Here is a 25,944-nt window from a genome sequence, read left to right as displayed (position 1 = left end):
TGTTACCAGAATTTGTTGACGACCAAACGGAAGAACTCCAATCCGGTGCCAGGACATATGTTATAGAATAACTCCGTCCTCTTGGCAAATACTAGCAGTTTTCTAGGACCCAGCTTAATTGCTGCCCCAAGATCTGACAGCTCTGCCGCCCCTAATAGCTAGAGCCTTGACCTGTGGAGCGCAGGACATGAACACAGAACGTGCTCAACCGGTTCTTCCTGCAGCTCACACTTCCTACACTTGCTGTTATTGACGAGGCCTAACTTATAAGCATGTAACGCCAGCAGGCAGTGTCCAGTCAGAATGCCCATCGTGAGCTTTAAGTCTTCTCTCTTCAGAGATATGAGCTACTTTGTGGGACTTGTTTTATACCGACTCCGAACGGCATCTGCAAGGCAGATGAGTTTTCACTGGGCAGAAATACACTCGGAGTCCTTGCCGAGGAGCGATTCCGCTTAGAAAAATTTTCTTCTAATTGGAAAACCTTGTTTCTAAAATTTTGCACATATTGTTGTATGATAAAATGGATGGGATCGGTCGTGTATATAGCATATGTCCGCCACAACCAGTTGTTCAGTTAAGAATTTTTTTCGTAATTACTGCCCCATTTTAACAGCTAGAAGCTTCAAATTTCACCAAATGCTTACGTATATACCACATATTGTTGTCTGAGAAAATCATAGAGATTGTTCAGATAAGAAACTTTTCGTAATTTCTGCCTCATTAAATTTCTACACCATTTTAACAGCTTCAAGCTGCTAAAAATATTTTCGTATATGGCATATATTCTGAAAAAATTACAGAGATCGGTGGTATATAATCCGTATAAACTGCTATTTCTGCCCCTTCTTAATGGCTAGAAGCTTAAAATTTCATCAAATACTTACGTTTTCGACATATATTGTTGAGATAAGTGATTCGTGGTCAAAGATATTTCGTGCAGACCACAAAAAACGTAAAAATGTGCATCCTCACACAAAGTACCTACCTACTTTTTATTTCATAGTTATCTTAAAAACATGACTGACCATACGGCCATAGTAATATAGCGTCATCAATCACAAAATGAACAGACTAATTGATTCCCTATCTGCGCTTCGAGGGAGATCTTCAGGCCACAATAGAGGTGGACAGCTGGCGCAGGGTGCTCAAATGGCGGGCGAGGCGATACATGTGTAAACAGATGGTTCCTAAGTAGTGGAAGCAGTAGGGTGGTATACTGTGCTGAGAAGCATACATCTATATTGGGTCCCAGGGCATATAAGAATAGATGGGAATGTAAAAGCGGATGAACTAGCTAAAAGATGTCCCAATTAGACTGGGCGAGATTAAGCGAAGGCGAGAGGTGCACATGATCGATCAAGCGGGCAAGGTGTGGTTTCAAGCGCGGGGCTGTAAAGTGTCGAAGATTATGTGTAGATCTTACAACCTTAGACTAAAAAGTTGCTTCTATCATCAAAAAGAGAGGACTGTACACTCATGACGGGTATTCTGACTGGACACTGCCTTCTGGCGTCATAAGCCTTTAAATTAGGCTTGGTCAGTGATAGCAGATGTACGAAGTGCTGGTTGGAGGAGGAAACGATCGAGCACGTTCTGTGCTCATGCCCTGCGCTTGCCAGGCTAAGACTCCATCTATTAGGGGTGATACGGCTGTCAGATCTAGAAGCAGCAAGTGGCTTAAGTCCCAGGAAGCTTCTAGTATTTGCCAAGAGAACAGAGTTATTTTATAACATAGGTCCTGGCTTTTGATAGGAGTTTTTAGTTTGGTCGTTAAAACAATCTTCTGGTAACACTACGAACTGATTCAGTCTATGTGAGGTCCTCATGGACCGGCCAGTTCAACCTAACCTATCGTAAAATTTGCTTAGGTAGGTACATCTGGACATATATATTTCATATGTTATACAGCCGTTTATTTCGATATTACGAATGGGATAAGATTATTGTTCAGCACCATTCATGACAGGTATGACCCAGCGGGTTAGGGATTTAGAATATACCCGCGGTAGGTATGCCTGTAATAAGAGGCGAATAAAATACCAAATTCAAGGGGTTGTATAGCGCAACCTTTTCAGGGTTCCAGCTATAGCTTCTCCAAACCCAATTGTCGACCTCACCTATCCGTGGCGAATCCTGTTTCATTAACAGCCGAGGATCTGACGACCCCGAACTCTTCATGGATCTAGGGGGTGGGAGGGCTGTATGGCCTAGAAGGTCGCATGTGGTCATAACAAATCGTTCCCGAGATGGTCGGGCTTGGTACCGGAACGTACCGGATCTCCATCCGGCAAAGGACCGTCAACTCGATAACACTCCCCAACAACAACATATATGAAGTCTTCGGCACAGCCAGTCCCATCCTTACTTGTTTAATTTTAAAATTGTTTAAAAACACAACGAAAAAAGTTTCAAAAATTTAAAAATAGAAACTTGTATATACGACTGGTTTCAAAACAAACGAGTTTAAACTTGCCGCTGAAATTTCAAAAGTAAAAATTTCATTTGTGAAAAGTACTGCAAGTCATAGATTCTTTTTCGAAATATTTTGTTATACATATGAGGAGTTTCGATATACTTTCTTACAAAGCTGTGATTCCTCAGTATTAGAGCAAGCAAGAATCCATTGGCACGCCGGTTTTATACCATGCCTATCTCCACCAGATATTTCCTTTTTATAAGTGCAAGTGTGGACCTTTCTAGTTTAAAATTGAAACCCAGTTCTAATATTCACGAAGACCGGTATAATCTATATATGAAAACAAATTTGGGTTGGCCATATATGTATGTATGTAATACAAAAAAGTTTCATATTAGGCTCAAACTTTTAACCGTGTGCAAATACTATGTAACAAATTTTTACGCTCTTCATGTAGTACTTTAAATGTGCCTTAACTGTTTCATAATATTAATACTTAATTACTCGCCGCTTTATACCTACGAGGTAATTTGGGCCAAGCTTCCCCGTATAATGGCTGAAAACATGATTAAAGAGAGGTAAACCCGTAGAAACTATTTTTGATTTTTAAAAAGTAGCAAGTCCTCAGTATATTTAAATTGTTTCGCTCAAGCAAGAACAGATATGATTTTATTTGTTTATTTATTTTTTGTTTTCCTTTTTTCGTACTGAATTCTTAATTTTTTTTAGTATAATACAATTTTAATTTTTGTTGTAAATTAGATATATGTAGTTGTATTGCTATTCTAACCTAAGCAATGAATTACGTTCTGCTAACTTTGTTTTAAATTTTATGTGTGTGAAATTCAACAGACGAAGAGTCTCTGGTAGATATGTTAGATATTGTTAACTAGATCTTAACTGTCCAAATTGTACCTTCTTCATTTTCTCTCCAACCCAACTAATTTACAAAGCGGACGGCAACTCTACGCTGGCACTGTAGTAAATGACTTTCGTGTATTTGTTTACTGTTCGCTCGCTCACAAGTTGGTTGCTCAAATGCCGCAACCGAACCGAGCGAAGTACGTGTATCTGAGAGATACTTGTTTTGCCTTTGTGTTTATTAAGTATCTGAACGTAGCTTCGAACGGAGTTGTAATCTTTACGGCCGCACTTTCGAGATAGTTATTATGCTTTCGTGAATGAAGAAGTTGTATTTGGCTTTATATTTTAGTTTTCATTGTGGTAGATACATTTGATTCTGGCCTAAATAGGAGCTCGATTTGAACGGTTACGTGAAAAGTGTGCGTCTATGTTGTTGACATTACGGGGTTTATGTATGTTTGTGCAAAAATGGAATTCACTGAAATAAATATCAGTGATTAAGTAGCTTCGTAGTACGTAGTACGTAATTAACATAAAGGTGTTAATGAGCGATGCGTGAGTAAGTGAAAGAGTGATTTGATGTGTAGATACATATGAACATGTTTGTACATATGTATGTAAAATGTTTAATAATGCGAATAAGTGGAAACGTTAGTAAATTTTTTATTAATTGTGAAACATTTAAATTCTCAAGTAATCCTTTTTCGAAAACCAAAATCTTGTTGAGATTTTCATAAACATCTATCTGAGTTCATCACGGCATGTAACGTAATTAATTTGCACATTGTCGACGTGGACACTTCTTTCGAATTGAGAAATTATTAATCAAAAACAGCTTTCAAGTTTCCCAGCGAATCACTAGAAACGGTTAAAGGTACATATTAAAAAGCGCTTAGCTGACCTCCCAGTGTTGTGTAAAGTTAAACGACAACAACAACAACAACAACAAGCAATTGATACACAACAAAAATTAAAACAATAACCGACTTTGACTGCTGAAAAACCTGCTTAACAAGTTGGCGGAAACTTAAAAAAAAAAACTAAAACAAAACAAGAGCTAAAATAAAAACCTGCAGCACGTAGTAGTAAAATAAAAATTCCAAAAATTAAACGAGAATTTTTTTGAGTGAAAAAATTAGCGAACACGAAAAGCTAACAATAACCCATAGTGTGTTAAGTGAGTGTGTGTATGAGTGTACGTGCACTTGTGAAAGGAAAACGAAACAATATTGAAAATTAAACAAACAAAAAATATTAAAAATATAAACGAAGAGCTCTTTTAACTCCAGTATTGTGAGCGGGACTCAAACGCGGCTACACACAACGAACGAACAAAACCAGACCACCCATTGATGTATTGCTACGTCCTTCACTTCTAAGCCCTTCTTGCCACCAACAAAACTGGCTTTTGCCTATATCAAAGACCAAACCAAGGAAGTGACCCAAACAAAGGGAAGTGCGACGTGGTATAGGTTGCTGTTTCGGCCTACTCTTACAACTAACCATATTCACCGCACCAACTCCACGCCGCAACAACAACTTTTTTGACTTCATGCTTTCATGGATACATCGCCCACGTTGTCTGCAATTGCATGACTAAATAACCATTACATAGCACAGTAAACACAAGAGAGCTAGCAGCAGTCAAAATTGCAAAAGGCAATTTGGTGAGATCTTTAAGAAAGCCCAAGTTGAAGAATTGCGCACACTGTGGTGCCTGTAAAGTGGACGACGGAACACATAAGTACATATTTTCCAAGTAAATATAAACGCCATCGGTTGTGTTATTGGAGCTTCAGCTCATTTGTGCACACACTGAGTTTGGTTGACTGAAGGTGGCATTTTATAGCGAAGGCGCTGAACGACGTTGGGTGCGCCAAGCCGTCATGGGGGTACTTAGGTGGCGCGATCTACCCGGATCGCGGGCTTCGATTGGCGGTAATAATAATAATAATAATCATAACAATGCTGGTGGTGGCGGTAACAACAACAATCGTGAGGTAAGTGAATCATGAGTTGTATTTGGAATTCATATGAGTTGGCGAACTTGAAATTATTTGCAGCTGAACAAAAGCGTTAATTCTGCCTTTATCTTTACCAAACAAGTTTTTTTGTTTTATATCGTAAGCCGTATTGATAAAAAATTTTAATTTGTTAGAGTGTATTGGTCCTATCAGTCAGAGATTACAAGCTTTTCGCAGTGGACGAAGTCATATAAATATATATATGTACGTCTGTGCTTTTTTGTATTTAATTTTCCTCCGTCGCTTCTCCTTTGATATAGTTTTTTTACAAGACATTTTGTGTACGGATGTTCTCTTCTGATAAGTAGCTTCCGAAATATGTATATGACTATATAAATACGCATATATGTATGTACATACATCGCAACTCTTTAATGCAAACCCCATATGGTCGCAATTTGCATGCAAAATATGGGAGCTTATCTACGGCGTACTATGGAATATTCTAAAAAAACTTTAAGCAAAGTCAAATATCTCAGCAACGGTTACAGCTAAGAAAAGTACTGAAAACCCGTTTAAAACTTCATACCAAGGAAGCAAAAAATTAACCGTCTAATTTTGTTTTAGAGCTATTTATTTATACTACATTTTATTGAGTTATAAAACAATAGGGATACATATATCGGCCGTGAGAAGCTTTTTAAAACAAACTTGTTGTCTTTGAAAAAACTTGTGAGATAAGGCATTTTTAAAAAAATTCTGATATACGGTGTTTCGAATCGTCAGCCCAGATAGGGTGATATTCCATTCAACAATCGATATGTACTCTTTATAGAATTATATAAATCTATATAGAATTATCGAAAAGTGTGCAGTTCCACGCCCCCTACTAGCAACCGGTTAAATTCGCTACATCCTCGCAATAATTTGAAGAAGGTTTCCAAAATTTGGTATAGGGATTATATAGATGGAAGTGAGAAGGACTCCGGCTAGGAATGGAAGTAGAGGAGCTAGAGTTATAGTGAGATCGATAGCCAGAGAATAGGGGTAAGGGGAGGAGAGTGGAAGGAAAAGCGGAACACCAATAATATGAGAATGGAGAAGGAGAGTGGGAACAAGAAGTATATTAATATGGCCGCTGTTTTCGAATTACGTTAGACAAATATTAAAATTACATGTTATTAGGGATTCTTATTAAGCGATATGGTATATGCGTACTAAAGTACTTTAAAACTTCTTATTTGACGCTCAACCAATTAAAAAGTTGTGGGTCTCCAACAAATCGAGCCAGTCGCTTCTTGGTACCATAAAACATTCACATTTAGAAGTTTAATCTGAAATCCCGTATGAATGAAATGAAGCAATTATTTAAAAAAATTATGATTTCATTCATTTTGTAGCTTTGGGAGCTGATAGACAAGTAATAACGTTTGTCTCGAACATACATACATACATACTAGGCCGGGTCGATTTGTGGGGAGGCAAAAAAATCGCTCATTGCTCTGTGAAAATCGTATTCTAGGGATCATAATAAGAAACTTTGCCGAAGGAACCATACCTCTAAAACGAATTTGGTAGCGCTTGCTGATAACCTCAACTAAAAATATGAGCCCTTTTTACAAAGCTTTAGTATTTTCTATACATGCACGAAGGTACAGTTGTAAATTTAAAATACGTAATTTGTTACTAAATTACTAAAATTATTAATTTAATTGCTAGACATTGGAAAACTTTTAAAATAAATTATAATTTTATTAGTGATATGATCGATTAAAAAGATTTAGGCTCCTCACTACAAGCGTTTACTTTCAGATGAAGAGTTTTGGCGCATTGCTTTAGGAATTTTAACTATAATTTTTCCATAGTTTTCCATAAAAAAGGGTTATTTTCAAGAACAAATGATTTAATTTACATAAAATCTACATTACTAGGTTATCAAAATTTAAGATCAGTAGCTTTCCATCAAGATTACAATTGTTGCGATTGTTGTGCGTGAACTTTCTATTTTATTCATTTTTACGTAGATATGTATGTATATAGTAGCTACCGTTAGTTTAGGGCTTGGAAGCTGCGCAGTAAGCAGCTTTTATAGTAAGATTCATTCTCAGTTAAAAGCGCTACAGACCCACACGTTATATTGTTGTTACTTCCTCTTTGTTTTATATTTTTATTTCCTTAGTTAGATATTTTTATACTCAGTTGAGCAGAGCTCACAGAGTATACTAAGTTTGATTGGATAACGGTTGGTTGTACATATATAAAGGAATCGAGATAGATATAGACTTCCATATATCAAAATAATCAGGATCGAAAAAAAATTTGATTGAGCCATGTCCGTCCGTCCGTCCGTTAACACGATAACTTGAGTAAATTTTGAGGTATCTTGATGAAATTTGGTATGTAGGTTCCTGAGCACTCATCTCAGATCGCCATTTAAAATTAACAATACCGGACTATAACCACGCCCACTTTTTCGATATCGAATATTTCGAAAAACCGAAAAATTGCGATAATTCATTACAAACGAGAGGTAAAGCGACGAAACTTGGTAGATGAGTTGAACTTATGACTAAAAAAAAAAAATTGAAAATTAGTAAAATTTTGGACAATGGGCGTGGCACCGCCCACTTTTAAAAGAAGGTAATTTAAAACTTTTGCAAGCTGTAATTTGGCAGTCGTTGAAGATATCATGATGAAATTCGGCAGGAACGTTACTCCTATTACTATATCTACGCTTAATGAAAATTAGCAAAATCGGAGAAGGACCACGCCCACTTTAAAAAAAAAATTTTTTAAGTAAAATTTTAACAAAAAATTTAATATCTTTACAGTATATAAGTAAATTATGTCAACATTCAACTCCAGTAATGATATAGTGCAAGAAAATACAAAAATAAAAGAAAATTTCAAAATGGGCGTGGCTCCGCCCTTTTTCATTTAATTTGTCAAGGATACTTTTAACGCCATAAGTCGAACAAAAATTAACCAATCCTCTTGAAATTTAACACGGGCATAGATTTTATGACGATAACCCTTTTCTGTGAAAATGGGCGAAATCGGTTGATGTCACGCCCAGTTTTTATACACAGTCGTCCGTCTGTCCTTCCGCACGGCCGTTAACACGATAACTTGAGCAAAAATCGACATATCTTTAATGAACTTAGTTCACGTGCTTACTTGAACTCACTTTATCTTGGTATGAAAAATGAACGAAATCCGACTATGACCACGCCCACTTTTTCGATATCGAAAATTACGAAAAATGAAAAAAATGCCATAATTCTATACCAAATACGAAAAAAAGGATGAAAAATGGTAATTGGATTGTTTTATTGAAGCGAATATAACTTTAGAAAAAACATTATAAAATGGTTGTGACACCTACCATATTAAGTAGAAGAAACTGAAAAAGTTCTGCAGGGCGAAATAAAAAACACTTAAAATCTTGGCAGGTATTACATATATAAATAAATTAGCGGTATCCAACATATGATGTTCTGGTCCACATTTTGGTCGATATCTGGAAAACGCCTTCACATATACAACTACCACCACTCCCTTTTAAAACTCTCATTAATACCTTTAATTTGATACCCATATCGTACAAACTCATTCTAGAGTCACCCCTGGTCCACCTTTATGGCGATATCTCGAAAAGGCGTCCACCTATAGAACTAAGGCCCATTCCCTTTTAAAATACTCATTAACTCCTTTCGTTTGATACCCATATTGCACAAACGAATTCTAGAGTCACCCCTGGCCTACCTTTATGGCGATATCTCGAAACGGCGTCCACCTATGGAACTAAGGATTACTCCCTTATAAAATACTCATTAACACCTTTCTTTTGATACCCATATTGTACAAACAGATTCTAGAATCACCCCTGGTCCACCTTTATGGCGATATTTCGAAAATGCGACCACCTATACAACAACCACCACTCCCTTTTAAAACCCTCATTAATACCTTTAATTTGATCCCCATATCGTACAAACACATTCTAGAGTCACCCCTGGTCCACCTTTATGGCGATATCTCGAAAAGGCGTCCACCTATAGAACTAAGGCCCACTCCCTTTTAAAATACTCATTAACTCCTTTCGTTTGATACCCATATTGCACAAACGAATTCTAGAGTCACCCCTGGCCCACCTTTATGGCGATATCTCGAAACGGCGTCCACCTATGGAACTAAGGATTACTCCCTTTTAAAATACTCATTAACACCTTTCTTTTGATACCCATATCGTACAAACACGTTCTAGAGTCACCCCTGGTCCACCTTTATGGCGATATTTCGAAACGGCGTCCACCTATAGAACTAAGGCCCACTCCCTTCTAAAATACTCATTAACACCTTTCATTTGATACCCATATCGTACAAACATATTCTAAAGTCACCCCTGGTCCACCTTTTTGGCGATATCTCGAAAAGGCGAACACCTATAGAACGAAGGCCCACTCCCTTTTAAAAATACTCATTAACACCTTTCATTTGATACCCATATCGTACTAACAAAGTCTAGAGTCACCCCTGGTCCACCTTTATTGCGATACCTCGAAAAGGCGTCCACCTATAGAACTAAGGCCCACTCCCTTTCAAATACTCATTAACTCCTTTCGTTTGATACTCATATTGCACAAGCGAATTCTAGAGTCACACCTGGCCCACCTTTATGGCGATATCTCGAAACGGCGTCCACCTATGGAACTAAGGATTACTCCCTTTTAAAATACTCATTAACACCTTTCTTTTGATACCCATATTGTACAAACAAATTCTAGAGTCACCCCTGGTCCACCTTTATGGCGATATATCGAAAATGCGACCACCTATACAACAACCACCACTCCCTTTTAAAACCCTCATTAATACCTTTAATTTGATACCCATATCGTACAAACTCATTCTAGAGTCACCCCTGGTCCACCTTTATGGCGATATCTCGAAAAGGCGTCCACCTATAGAACTAAGGCCCACTCCCTTTTAAAATACTCATTAACTCCTTTCGTTTGATACTCATATTGCACAAGCGAATTCTAGAGTCACACCTGGCCCACCTTTATGGCGATATCTCGAAACGGCGTCCACCTATGGAACTAAGGATTACTCCCTTTTAAATTACTCATTAACACCTTTCTTTTGATACCCATATTGTACAAACAAATTCTAGAGTCACCCCTGGTCCACCTTTATGGCGATATATCGAAAATGCGACCACCTATACAACAACCACCACTCCCTTTTAAAACCCTCATTAATACCTTTAATTTGATACCCATATCGTACAAACTCATTCTAGAGTCACCCCTGGTCCACCTTTATGGCGATATCTCGAAAAGGCGTCCACCTATAGAACTAAGGCCCACTCCCTTTTAAAATACTCATTAACTCCTTTCGTTTGATACCCATATTGCACAAACGAATTCTAGAGTCACCCCTGGCCCACCTTTATGGCGATATCTCGAAACGGCGTCCACCTATGGGACTAAGGATTACTCCCTTTTAAAATAGTTATTAACACCTTTCTTTTGATACCCATATTGAACAAACAAATTCTAGGGTCACCCCTGGTCCACCTTTATGGCGATATCTCGAAACGACGTCCACCTCCCTTTTAAAATACTCCACCTATAGAACTAAGGCCGACTCCCTTTTAAAATACTCATTAAAACCCATTCGTTTGATGCCCATATTGTACAAACAAATTCTAGGGTCACCCCTGTTCCACCTTTGTGGCGATATCTCGAAACGGCGTCCACCTATGGAACTAAGGATTACTCCCTTTTAAAATACTCATTAACACCTTTAATTTGATACCCATATCGTACAAACGCATTCTAGAGTCAACCCTGATCCACCTTTATGGCTATATCCCTAAATGGAGTCCACCTATAGAACTATGGCCCACTCCCTCATAAAATACTCTTTAATGCCTTTCATTTGATACACATGTCATACAAACACATTCCAGGGTTTCCCTCGGTTCATTTTCCTACATGGTCATTTTCCCTTATGTTGTCACCATAGCTCTCAACTGAGTATGTAATGTTCGGTTACACCCGAACTTAACCTTCCTTACTTGTTTTCTGTCATATTTGATGCGTAAACTTATAACTTGTTTTCCATTCTCGCACGCTCTGCTTTAGTGTAAATCAAATGAATTACCTGGGTACAAATGTGAGTATGTTGGTTATATGAAAATGAATATCTAAACAAAAAATTCAGGCTCGTCACATGCTACAAAGTCAAAGATTATTTTACAAGTAAATTATGTTGTTTGTTATTTTTACTGTAACCGAAACCGTTTGAAAAGATTTTATCTGTGAATAAATACTTTTTTGGGCTGCTGCGGTGTCTCAATAATGCGCTTATCAACACATCTTCACCTTTTCGGCTTACACAATTTTAATTCAACCAGACGGTTATATTGTAATGTGTTTACGTTTATAAATCTGTATTGTACTAATTTACGTTACATTAGGTATGCCCTTATATTTTGGGTATCATATAATTTCAGAATGAATTACAACCAATTAACATCCGAATTCTGCCCCCTGATTGCTGACAGTTGTCTATAGGTTGGTATGCATTGAAACATTAAAATTATAACTCGTCGATATCACTCCTATACAATCTGACAACAATCACTGATAATAATCAATCGATAAAACGGCGATAACAAACCAATAGTACTTCGTTAAAAAATCGATAATAATGCGATAAAGGTAGTTGTCGATAAAAAACGTTAACAATTCGAAAAAACTTCGATAGCAAACCGATCACTTGTTGATAACGGCTGTCTTGATGAAACTTCGAAAAAAGCACATAACAAACCGATAACTGGTCAATATCTGTAGCTACCGATTTTCTCAAATAACTCAGAAATAACACAGACATGGTTCAAAATTAGTTTCGGAGAGGTTCCAAAGTAAACCTGAGATGACAGCAGATCTGTTGGATGATTCCCAAGTTATACCTGCATCATCAAAGTCCCTTATTTATTACAGAATGGTACCAAAGCCAACTATATATTCCGAATAGATCTCTAACTGAACCCTGAATTGCACAAACATCATTTTGAAAAGTTTCCCAAAAAAATATTCAGTATCTCGTAATGTCTCTTCATTTTCCAGAAATTGTATCGCAAATAACCTAAAAATTACTCTCACCGATTTACAAAATAAAACATAGAAATAGTTCTATATTTTGTACAAAATCTGCTAAAATTTTGTTCTGATTGCCGCCCCACGAAGGTAAAAAACGTCTTCGAAACATTTCCGAAATGTACGAATGTATTATTTCACACAAACTCTTTCACATTAAACGTTATATGAAGGAGCGCCATAAACGCTCAACGAAACCCTTTCCCTCTTTATTCAAGCGTCATAAAATGTAGAACAGCCCTGATATACATGTATGCAAACTCCAACGACATCTGTCTGCTTTCAAAAATCAACTCGAAAATTACCCTTTTATGCTTCCACCGCTCCTCGGCCCGTTATTTCTTGCTCACTGCTGCTTCACTCGCATTATCTTGCTCTGAGTTTTTTGGTTCAGTGCTTTATGAATTTTCCGCTTTGTTGAATTGCCCTGAGTTGCGGTATTTTTTCATTAGTTTCGTCTCTGGTCTTTTGCTCAGTTAAGTTAGTAAGTCAAACAGCCCACGCTTCACGTTTCTTTTCTGTTGCGCTTTTGTTCCAACTACAAATTATATTAATTTTTTCTTCTTTACTAAATTTTGTGCGGAAGGGTCTCAAACCGTTATTTATGTTACTTACACATTCGAACGAACATTAACATATGCAGTCTTATTTTTTTTATTAAGTTTCTCATGCTTATTTTTTATGAAACGCTAATTCATCATGGCGCAACAGATCACTTAAACGCCCAGACGAGTGGAGGCCCAATAAAGAGGCAGCGCATGGGCACGTATGATTATATTCAAGTTTAGATGTGTGTAGACATGCCGGTGTGTTAAATACCTCTTATATGCCTTCTATCTTCCCCTTCCTTTGTAGAGCACTTATAAAAACAACACAAAAACGAAAAAGTACAGAGCATTACCAGTGCAAGCTTCTTAAACTATGCCCTTTATACGTTGCACCATTAAAATTTATAGGTGCTCGTAGCATATTCAACATGTGTAAGGGTGTGCCGGTATAATGAAAGGTGTGTGTGTAATTTCGTATCTGTGAATTTCGTAATTTTTTATTGCCAGAAACTAAAATTGTTTTCCTTCGGTTTCATATATTTGCTTAGGAGGTACATACACGCTTATTGTTGGAGTTTTTATAAATTGGTCTAATCGCTTTATTTGAATTAATTTAGATATTTCCCAACTATGAGCTTAGCAGATATTTACTCAGGTGTACGTAAGTTAGCCGACTTCCTCATCAGCTAACATCTTACTTCCATAGATAGTTACATATATTTGCAGGTGTGTTTTTAATTATATTAAATTTCCGGGCTTCTGATCTATCCTTGAGCTAATTTCAAAATGTATGTATCTTCACATACATTCCAACACTACTCTCAGCGACGTTATTTTATACAATGCTTGGCTTTGGTGCTAATTCAATATAAAGCCAATAAAATATTTTTGGAGACCTGAATGCCGATTGCGAGATCTCGTATAGAGATTGCAATGGGCGGTGGTACGACAACTTTTCAAAGTTTTTAATCTCTGTTCTAGGCGACCCCAGTTTAAGCCCACGTACAAAATTTCAGCGAACTCGTTTCATTTATCACATTATCTGCGTTATAGCTCAGAAACGCTTGAACGCATAAATATTTTCCCAAAAAGATTTGTGGAGAATTTCATGATGTACAATTTTGTTCTGAGCGCAAAACGCCGGTGATAAATAGGAAGTCAAATTGCGAAAAAATTAATTTTGCGACCTTTGACCTCCAATATATTAAGACGCACGAATTGCTGTGATTTTAATGGCACCTTTACAATGTCAAAACAAAGACCTATGTAAGACTCCAACTTTTTATCTCAAATTCCAAGAAAAATTCATTTTTTTACCTAAATGACCGCATTATATCCAGAGTTATACTCAATCGTAAGCACACTTGATATTTTAATTTGGAGATGGTGACACAATTCCACAATGAGATTCGTTTGAGAAGGAAACTAGACCCTCTCAGCGAATGGTTAATTAACTCTATATCTCCCAACTCATTTTACCAATGTCCAATCTCAATAAGGCGTTTTTGAAACAAATTCTAATATATATACTGAAAGAAGTATCGAAAAACAATATACCGGTTTATAAATATTCTTATGTGTATTATTCAAGAAACAATGTTCCATATCCTCGAAGGTACATGAGTATATTCCACCAAGTTATTATTATATTTCGTATTTATTGCGAAATGTAAAGTGGTTTGCTATTTTACGGCCCGTAGTGTTGTTTAATGGATGAGATATACATATGTACATATGTATGTTAACCTGAGCTAGATTTAAAGCAGCGCATTTTTTGGAATATTGAAATATTGGTTTGTAAATTATTTCATACTTTATTTAGAAAACTGTTAATTTAAAAAATAGATAAAGACGAAGAGAAGAAAAGTACAATGAGGACCATGTCGATGGCTAACAAGATGCAACAAAAAAGGAGGTGCTTGTATTACTACTTAAATACCCACCAAAAAATACTGCAGTTTTGATAATATTGGTCTAATTTTTAATCATTTCATGGGTTTAAGTTATTTTCAAACTTCCTTTTACTAATTTGGAAACCACTCAGCTTACTGCTGCTTAACTGAACAATAAGTCTATTTTCTCAAAATTTTTTGAATTGAGAAAAGAAACAAAAATATAAAATATGTATATAAACTTTTAGACACCTCTGGCCTTAAAACAAAACCCAAAATCTAAAAATACAAAACCTCGTTTATGAGAAGTTTAAGAGGTAATTTTCACAACATTTTGTTGTACACTGGAAGTGTTATTAAATATTTGGTTGTACAGATGTGATTGGTTTATGGATGCTACTCGAAACAAAATTTTTTTATATACATGTGCAGACTTCTTTGGTTTAAAATGCAAACCAAGTTCTGTGAATTTAGTTTTTACATATAAAACGAAAATAAATAAATGCAAAAATCGATAACCTCTGAAGAGATTTTAGGCCTGGATTTCTACCAATTTGCGTCGTGCTTCTTATATTTTTTCCTACAAATTGTCGGGACGGGACCTACTTGTTTTTTATGCCGACTCCGAACGGCATCTGCAAGGCACTGAGAGCATTTCATGGCAGAAAAACACTCGGAGTGCTTGCCAAACACTGCCGAGGGGCAACCCCGCTTAGAAATTTTCTTCTAAGAGAAAAAATTTCTTTCTACAACTTTGGTGTTGCTTTGCCCGGGGCGTGAACCCAGGATCTTCGGTGTGGTAGGCGGAGCAGCGGAGGTAAGCGTTTTCTGATTTTTCGCTTGAAATCGCTCGATATGCTCTGCATCGCATGCATCGCTTTGTGTCTTCAAACATAGGCAAACCCCATGGTATAAAAATTTAAAATTAAATTCACTTAGAAATTTTTAACGTAAAAAAAATTTGATAGTCTAATTATTTACATATATTACGACTAAACTTGTCATATGGGTTCAATTTTAAATTGGGAATTTTAAGCAAATTTTGTGGGAGTGATACTTTTTGTTGCACTTAGAAAACAGCCATAAAACAAAGCCAACGAGCTCTTATTTAACTGCAAACCTGCGATTTGCTTAACATCAGCATGGCATGCGATTTGATGGAAGAAGTTCATCATAGAACACTTCGTGGTCAAAGCTTTGGACACGGTTAATCAAGCGCTTTATTGCAAGACTAGGAAGGATTTGCCCTTCCCCCAAGTCTCATAAGGTAGACCGCGAACTATTTGAAGTGTCGGAAACCATCGGTCAAGTTTAGAAATACATAAGGACCAAGAAGAATTAAACAAGGAATTATCTCAGGGAGATGTCCTATCCCCACTTTTGTTTAATCTTTATATCTCGGACCTCCCATTCCCTATAGAAGGACTATTTCTTACGCTGTCGACCGCAGATTACCACAACGCATTTGCTGCCAACTCTACAGAACGAAAAAAAAATTAAGTTGTGCAACGTTCCATTTGACCTGCATTTTAATGAGAATGCAGCCGCAAATGTGCTTGCAGTTTAGATCCATGACAAAATCTTCGAATCACTTGCTGTCAGTACTTGAACAAAGACAGAGACGCCGATAGCTACTTGGACAGGCGCTTGTGTGCTACGAGTTCCCGATTTGGTCGTCGGGCTTAAGAGAAATAAAGTGAAGGAAAGAGCAGGCCTGTTAAAACACCGCGTTTAGAACTCCTCATAAAGAGGAGAAAATAAATGCTGACCAATCAATTTCTGCTAAATTTCCAGAAGCCTGAGGATCCTAAAACATCTACACAAACACTACATAGAAATCTGGCAAACAAGAATTCTGCCGTTTAAACTAAAAGAGCACAGAAAGGCCTTCAGCCTCTTCCACAAACAGTCGGCAAAGACTTATGCCGATAAATGCTCCCCCGGAAGCACAATATCCGAAACTCACAGTAGAGATACTTCCCAAGGAGATGCGCGCCACTGTGGCGCAACTTCGATCTTGATACTGTAATAAGTTAAATTCTTATTTATCTGGATTCTACGTAATATGTCGTGCATGTAATGAGTCTTCACATGTCACCAACGATCTTTTCAACGTAATGTGTGTGGAACCCACACCTCTAACATATTTGCCCCTTTGGTGCAACTCCAGTTAAACTATAAGTTTCCTTGGACTCCCGTTAGAAGACATCGATGACAATTTGTGATTGATCGCACCCCTTTGATAAGGCCAATCACTACAAGAAGAAGAAGAAGATAGCAAAGAATATTATGTAGTAAATGAAGGGCCAAAACAAACGTAACTGAAGCGAATCTGGTCAAGTATTTGGCGGGAAGCCTATTTGAACCCATACCCTTGGCGAATACCGCTGTAGAGGAAATCATCTCCCGCAGCAAGGTATATTTGTTCATACCATGAAAAATTTTCCTTTAATATGTTTTTGAATTCATTTATTTTAATAAAAATTATTATTTTGTTCTGCCACGAGCGTCGATTTACTAACCAATATTAATGTGGTGATATTCACTCTGGTAGCATGAAATGTCATCATTCCATCTAAACTCAAACGATTAAGATTTAAAATTTACTTTGTATACCTACACCATGGGCAAACCGGGGTTTCAACCAGTAGTAGTTTAATATTATAGTATTATATTGTAACTAACTGATAAAGATAAAATAAAACAAGTAAGGAAGTCTAAGTTCGGGTGAAACGGAATATTAAATATCCAGCTGTACACTTGAAATGCTGTTGTTGTTTGTTTTGTGTGCTAAATAGTGGTACAAAGCTGCGCAATAATACATAATACATATGGTTCTATTCTGAACTAATTTTTCTTCGAGTTATGGCCCGGAAACATAGAAAATTGCTTAGTCATAAAAGGGGCGGTGCCACGCCCATTTTTTTAAATTTGAAGTTTTTCCTATTTATTGTTATAAATCCACTTGGGAAATGAAATACCATTGATGTAAAGCTCATATTTGCATAGATATGGCTTATTTTATTCGTCCACGACCCTTTTAAAAATATTTTATATAAAAGTGGGCGTGATCCTTAACCGATTTCGTTAATTTTTCTTCAAAGCATTCCTTATAGTAAAGGCCACCTCTCTGCCGAATTTTGTTACGATACGTTTAACGATTTTTGATTTATGATTAATAATATTTGTAAAATTGATATTATCATAAGTAGGCGGTGCCACGCCCATTTTAACATTTTTTTCAAATTTTTATTAAAAGTCTCAATATCAGTCCACATGTCAAATTTCAACATTCTGGGTGTATTATTTACTAAATAATCAGGTTTTTTGTATTTTCAAAAATGTTATATATATGAAAAGTGGGCGTGGTTATCATCCGATTTCGCTCATTTTCAATACCAATCTATTCTGGGTCCAGATAAGCTCGTGTAAATGGTGAAGATATATCAATATTTACTCAAGTTATCGTGTTAACGGATAGACGGACGGACGGACGGACATGGCTCAATCAAATTTTTTTTCGATACTGATGAATTTGATATATGGAAGTCTATATCTATCTCGATTCCTTTATACCTGTACAACCAACCGTTATCCCATCAAAGTTATAATACCCTGTGTACAAGAACAGCTGGGTATAATAATAAATAAATGAACTCAATTAAACCAACAAAAGTATATTGAAAAAAACATTTACTCAAACCACGCCAAGCGTTACGCCTCTCCATAGCTTTAGAAATTTTAAGATCAAATGTGTAATATTTTATATGACAACAAACCCATTCAAAGTAGTTCGAATTTTAATAACACGGAACGATTTACAGAACTTCAGAAAGTTTGGGAATTTCTATTTCGAATAAGATTTCAAATCGCGCATTTTTCATCGCACTTCTACATATCTTTCAGCTACTTATACTATTATTTCCGGGGAACTTACACCAATATTTAAAGGGTAGGATATATAATACATTTATATATGTAAGTTGTATGAAAATAAACAAATGCATACTATGTACGTACATCCATTGCCGTTGTGTGGCTAGCATTTTCAAGTACTTGCAATCAAGGTTCAAAAACCCGTGCCAAGGACTTTCATAGTTGTAGATGTACATATGTAAGTATGTATATAGACAAATACGTGCACAATCTTCTATACATTTTTAGAAATCTATTTACAGGTATGCTTTTATACATACATATATGTATATCGCTGTTGCAAAGTAGGCATATTTGTCTACTAATATTTTAGGTAGGTGCTTGTGGCACTTGGGCAGCACACCACCCGTATCTGATTTCCTTATTGATTTTTGTTATAAGCAAAGAAGCGATTATGAGAAAGTTAGTTTATATGTATGTAAATTTGTATGCGCATATATGAGTATATTTATTTAATGCCATTTTATCTTATGACAAATCATTTACTCAAGTAAACACTAATAAAAAACCCCGTTTACACACCGCTAAATGAAGTGTAAACGACCATTTGTTTGGTCAGAGCTGCATTTCGCTGAATGTCTACAGGATACTGACCTATTCGATTTAACAGCCATATCTTTCTTTTATGAAACGAGATATAATACCAACATACATATTTTTGTTTAATATTTCCTTACTTACTTACTTACTTACTTAATTGGCGCTTAACCGTCTAAACGGTTATGGCCGTCCAACAAGGCGCGCCAGTCGCTCCTTTGCTCCGCCAACCGGCGCCAATTGGTCACACCAAGGGAGTTTAAATCGTTTTCCACCTGGTCCTTCCAACGGAGTGGGGGCCGCCCTCTACCTCTGCTTCCATAGGCGGGTTCCGATAGAAACACTTTCTTGGCCGGAGCATCATCTTTCATTCGCATAACATGGCCTAGCCAGCGCAGCCGCTGCGTTTTAATTCGCTGGACTATGTTGATGTCTGCGTATAGCTCGTACAGCTCATCATTAAATCTTCTTCGGTACTCGCCATCGCCAACGCGTAGAGGTCCATAAATCTTTCGAAGAACTTTTCTCTCGAACACTCCCAAAGCCGCTTCATCTGCTGTTGTCATTGTCCTCATTCACCATCAAACCCATCTTTACCGCTTCTTTTTCCAGCTTGGAGTAAGCAGAACTAACAGCGCGGGTGTTTAGGCCGATGATATCAATGTCATCAGCATATGCCAGTAATTGCACGCTTTTATAGTATATTGTTCCAGTGCGGTTAAGTTCTGCAGCTAGTATAATATTTCCTACATGTTTTGAATTACATCTCCGACACATAAGCAGTTTTTCATATAGATGAGTTTAACACATGCTTATGCATTATGAGTAGATTGCATGTATTTTTATGGAGAATGGTAAAATGAGCGACACTAGCGCCATCTGATATTGAAAAGTAGCCAACTCCTCAAGTTTGTTCCAAGCAAATCATAAGAAGAAGAATTTGAAATTTGCTTTTGCTAAGGGTGTTGGCACACTTTGCAAGTGAAATAATTTTTCCCACTGGTTGGTAAATTTTCTAACATTTTTCACAATTAAAAACTGCAATATAACAATCGAATACGACACAAAATATGTTAGCAAGTATTTGTGTTGTATAGGGAGAATGTTTACAACAGTGCTTCGCGAAATTTTGTATGTGATTGGGCAAGGCGTAATAAACTTCAATTGCCAAGTCTGAAGTTCCTTCATATTTACAAACGCAACATCTTGGTTGATTGTGGCGATGTTATTGGAATGCATAAGCTTGGGTTAAACGCATCTATATGAAAAATGTCATTGTGTCACCGCCTTTAAGCTAGCAACCGGGGCTTTAGGTAAAGGTAGCAGTTAGTATCAAGGTGGTAAAATCTAAATCATAACAACAAATACTTAGTCAACAAACATCATACATCTTAACTTCTTATGATTTTACATACATAACGATGTACATATGTATAGATACATATGCATATCGGGTGGCCCTTTTTTCTGAAAATAGTTCAGGATACAACCTAGAAACATTAGTTTACGCTCAAGACTACAACCTATGAAGTTCGAGTAGGTGCTTATTGAAACCTTCAAATATTCAGAGCATAGTTTGCCAACCCTCTCGGTTACGGCGGGATTATGCTTAATTTTAAAGTTTTGTGTCCGCTCTGTTTAAACAGAAGACGTCACAGAAAAAAAATTAAACAATCCTTGAGGCCTCGTTGTTGAAATAGTTTAAGAAGAATCTTTATTAAGTTTTGTTGTTTCAAATAACAAAATTTTCAGAAATGGTTGTCCCTCCCGTCTTCATGAAGGCAAAAGTTTACACCCATAATTATGGTTTGTACCAAAAAATCGGAATTATTTCTCCCGCAATGCATTTACTGCTCATCCTAATGTGCACGAATTGGTGTACAATAAAAAAGAAAACAAATAATTTAGGTATACATGCATTTTGCTCTCCGGACGTCTGAATATCTGTCAGCCCGTGCTGTGCACACTCCATGTGTTGACGTAGGATGGGAGTAAAGAGTTTGGCGCTATAACCACACGTCATGAATTATTCAAATATCCATTTCATTTCATAGGTTTTCAACAGCATTTCGCCTACAAACGTTTTCGTTTATTGCTTATCTGCTAGACTCGTCAACTCTGTCTTCAGCTCTTTTATAATGGAACAACGATATGTATAGGGCCAGTAGCGACACAATCAGGCAATAATATTTTGAGGTGAGCGTAGCATAATCAAAGATGTTGTAGGTATGTATGAAGATGGAAATTTATACAGGCAATCCCAGGTAAGCTTACTTTTCACATTTTCAACGTGTGTCGCGAATTCATTATTGTCATACAAATACACGTAAAAATATCGCCTGCCAAATCGACCGACAAGCCAACTCATCAGCTAAATAACGTAGCGACCGGATATGCCTGCGCGTTTAGGATTTAAATGCATACAATTTATGGCAATGATAATGACGAATAATTATGTGACGCGACGTGTGAAATCAAAAAAGGATATAATATATGAAGAAGAATCAGACATTCACTTTTTTCCAATTCTGTTGGTTCATAGGATGTTTTATTTAGACGCTTATTCATTGATAGAAATAAGGTTTTTCAATTAGAAGAAATTTTTTTTTAAGCGGGGTCGCCCCTAGGCAGTGTTTGTCAAGCACTCCGAGTGTATTTCTGCAATGAAAAGCTCTCAGTGAAAACTCATCTGCCTCGCAGATGCCGTTCGGAATCGGCATAAAACAAGTAGGTCCCGTCCCGCCAATTTGTAGGATAAATTAAAAAGGAGCACAATGCAAATTGGAAGAGAAGCTCGGCCTAAAATCTCTTCGGAGGTTATCGCGCCTTACATTTATTTTTTATTCATTGCTGGAGTTGGTAATTCATGTCACACGATAAAAAATTTTAGTATGCATCTGAAACCTTTTTTGTACTATATACATACATATATATATATGTATAAAACTAAATTCTTCTAGTTTTCGTTATAAATACTTTTTAGAACTGGGTCTGAATTTTAATAGATATCAAGTCATATTTCGATGGCTGGAGCAGGAGTTGCCTATATGTCATTACTTGAAACAAGTCACTGTTGTCAACTAAATACTTTAAAGTCTACTCCTAACAAACGAAAAACGCGTTCTATATACGTATTTTCATATTCATTCTTTGATGAACGACTACATCAAGAGATGAAATAAATAAATAAATAAATGCAAGGCGCAATTACCTCCGAAGAGATTTTAGGCCGAGCTTCTCTCATGCTCCTTTTAAATTGTTCCTATAAATTGGCGGGATTGGACCTACATATTTTACACCGATTTCGAACGGCATCTGCAGGGCAGAAATAAACTTGGACTATCTTAACCGTTTATATTTGAAAGAATACCTCTAAATGAAACACCAAATATACAACTGCTGATATTTATGGGTGTATATGTATGTAAATGAATCCACATAAATGTTTGATATGCATGCAAAATGCATGAGCGGGCGTTTGTCAGCATGATTGTAAATGCAATTGCAAATTACAAATGTGCACAGCAAAGTCGTTACGACAAATAGGAGAAGAAATCATCACATTCGAGTGTTTTATAAAAAGCATAAATGAATCGCACAGATACACAACTTTCTTACTATGCCTCAAGCTTATGTTTATGCATAAGTAAATATATAAGCATGCAGCCACGAACACATACCTACATTTATGTCTGTACTTAACTGTGCGACACATTTGCAAACAATTTTATGCAAATTTATATACCCGCCTAGAAATACACACCTTATGAATATTAGTAATTACTTATACCATTTAAAATATAAAGCTGATAATAATATTATTAGCTTGGAGTAATATTCATATCTTCGAGGAGATCCGGGATAAGCTTATCCTCGTTCTGAAAATATTTTCTGAAACATTTTCATGCTTAATGCTACTTCTACTTGTTCAAACGAATGAAGTTTACATAAGAAAGACACAAATATTTGAAACACTTCCTTTATATACATATGTATGTATATGGAGTAAACTTTGATTTTGAATTTTTAAAAACAGTTATAGAAAACAGCTTATCAAAAACAAAACCATAATGCTTACTTACTTACTTAATTGGCGCTTAACCGTCTAAACGGTTATGGCCGTCCAACAAGGCGCGCCAGTCGCTCCTTCGCTCCGCCAACCGGCGCCAATTGGTCACACCAAGGGATTTTAAATCGTTTTCCACCTGGTCCTTCCAACGGAGTGGGGGCCGCCCTCTACCTCTGCTTCCATAGGCGGGTTCCGATAGAAACACTTTCTTGGCCGGAGCATCATCTTTCATTCGCATAACATGGCCTAGCCAGCGCAGCCGCTGCGTTTTAATTCGCTGGACTATGTTAATGTCTGCGTATAGCTCGTACAGCTCATCATTAAATCTTCTTCGGTACTCGCCATCGCCAACGCGTAGAGGTCCATAAATCTTTCGAAGAACTTTTCTCTCGAACACTCCCAAAGCCGCTTCATCTGCTGTTGTCATGGTCCATGCTTCTGCCCCATATAGCAGGACGGGTACGATAAGTGACTTGTAGAGTATGATTTTCGTTCGCCGAGAGAGGACTTTACTTTTCAATTGCCTACCTAGTCCAAAGTAGCATTTATTGGCAAGATTGATTCTTCGCTGGATTTCAGTGCTGATGTTGTTGCTAGTGTTGATGCTGGTTCCCAAATAAACGAAGTCTTTTACTATTTCGAAATTATGGCTGCCAACAGTAGCGTAGTTGCCAAGGCGCATATGCGCTGACTCTTTGCTCGATGCCAGCAGGTACTTCGTTTTGTCCTCATTCACCATCAAACCCATCTTTACCGCTTCTTTTTCCAGCTTGGAGAAAGCAGAACTAACAGCGCGGGTGTTTAGGCCAATGATATCAATGTCATCAGCATATGCCAGTAATTGCACGCTTTTATAGAATATTGTTCCAGTGCGGTTAAGTTCTGCAGCTAGTATAATTTTCTCCAGCATCAAATTAAAGAAATCGCACGATAGGGGGTCACCCTGTCTGAAACCTCGTTTAGTTTCGAACGGCTCGGAGAGGTCCTTCCCAATTCTGACTGAGCTGATGGTGTTGCTCAACGTCATTTTGCACAGCCGTATAAGTTTTGCGGGGAAACCAAATTCAGACATAGCGGCATATAGGCAGCTCCTTTTCGTGCTGTCGAAGGCGGCTTTAAAGTCGACGAAGAGGTGATGTGTGTCGATTCTCTTTTCACGGGTTTTTTCCAAGATTTGGCGCATTGTGAAAATCTGGTCGATGGTAGATTTACCAGGTCTGAAGCCGCACTGATAAGGTCCAATCAGCCGGTTCACGGTGGGCTTCAATCTTTCGCAAAATACACTTCAAAGGACCTTATATGCGATATTAAGAAGGCTGATTCCACGATAGTTGGTGCATTTTGCAGTATCCCCCTTCTTGTGGACTGGGCAAAGAACACTTAGATTCCAACCGTCGGGCATGCTTTCGTCCGCCCATATTTTGCTAAGAAGCTGCTGCATGCGCCTTACCAACTCCTCGCCGCCGAACTTGAATAGCTCCGCAGGCAATCCATCAGCGCCCACGGCCTTGTTGTTTTTCAATCTGGTTATTGCTATTCTAACTTCGTCATAATCGGGCGGGGGGACATATATTCCATCATCATCGATTGCGGGATCGGGTTCTTCATCTCTGCGCGGTGAATTGCTGCCTCCATTTAGGAGAGCAGAGAAGTGTTCCCTCCATAATCTAAGCACTCTCTGGACATCAGTTACAAGGTCGCCGTTTTCATTCCTACCATAATGGCAGGGTGAAATAATCGAACAATTACTTTAAGTTCATCTAGATTAGAAACTTCACAGTTAAGATTCTAAATTGCGCTAAACCTTGATAGCCAAACCTTTACACCGGAAGTAAGTGCAAGGTTCAGTTCTGTTCCTTTTTCTCTCTTGTTCGGGCGTGACATCTTTTTAAAGCTTTTGTGCATTCTTTTAATTTGAAGTTCGCTTCATTGCAAAAATTGTCCATAATATGATGAACGGTTACACCTTGTAAGTGTTTTATCATGGTTTCAAGTTTCAATCTCATTAAGAATTTACGCAAAAATCTATAGCAAAACTCCACATACTATGAAATAAATATCTCAATCCCTGTCCCATCTAGTATAATTATTTCCTTAGTAGTTATTGTATTTAAATATAACTCAAAGCCATATTCAAAGTTTAAGGGGTACAGGTTATCGGGAAGTTATTAAAATGCGGATGATTTTTTTTTTTTAAATATAACGATTTCCGCGTCACTAGCGGAAGTTTTTCCATCATGTTGTCATTGCTATCGGGTTCTGCAGTATGTTCCAGTGTCAAGACTCTAGTTCCGAGAGAAGGTACTTAAAAAATATTGAGATTCCCCAGTTTTGTGCTGAAACTAGTGTAAAAACAAGAAACCGGCCTAATAAAAAAGATATGACGATATCGGACCAATAGTATTGATACTAGAATCCTTTCGTCCTTATAGTTTATTTACGCTGGCCGCAAGTACGTACTTCCAAATGAGTCATTTGAAAGCTTTTACATTAGCCTCATTCGTATTTCGCTTAACGTTTTCGAACAAACTCGACTGCCAGGACAC

At 37.2% G+C, this 25,944-nt stretch overlaps 1 protein-coding gene across 9 annotated transcripts in view; it reads left to right on the top strand.

Moving 5' to 3' along the window:
• The window catches only part of RapGAP1 (Rap GTPase activating protein 1), a 503,114-nt gene that overhangs the window by 287,634 nt on the left and 189,536 nt on the right, over positions 1-25,944 (top strand). Inside the window, exon 1 of one of the 9 annotated variants that reach the window (XM_067766594.1) lies at positions 3,536-5,283. The exons of the other annotated variants lie outside the window; for them this stretch is intronic. Within the exon in view, the coding sequence (XP_067622695.1) occupies positions 5,170-5,283 (114 nt within the window). The 5' untranslated portion in view covers positions 3,536-5,169. Of the gene's footprint in view, positions 1-3,535; positions 5,284-25,944 lie in introns of those variants that run through there. 9 annotated transcript variants of the gene reach the window in all.

Source organism: Eurosta solidaginis, chromosome 2 (assembly GCF_040869045.1).
Source record: "Eurosta solidaginis isolate ZX-2024a chromosome 2, ASM4086904v1, whole genome shotgun sequence".
Classification (NCBI taxonomy): Eukaryota; Metazoa; Arthropoda; class Insecta; order Diptera; family Tephritidae; genus Eurosta; species Eurosta solidaginis.
The sequence above is the reverse complement of the archived record's forward strand: the minus strand, read 5'-3'. Positions and strand labels throughout refer to the sequence as shown.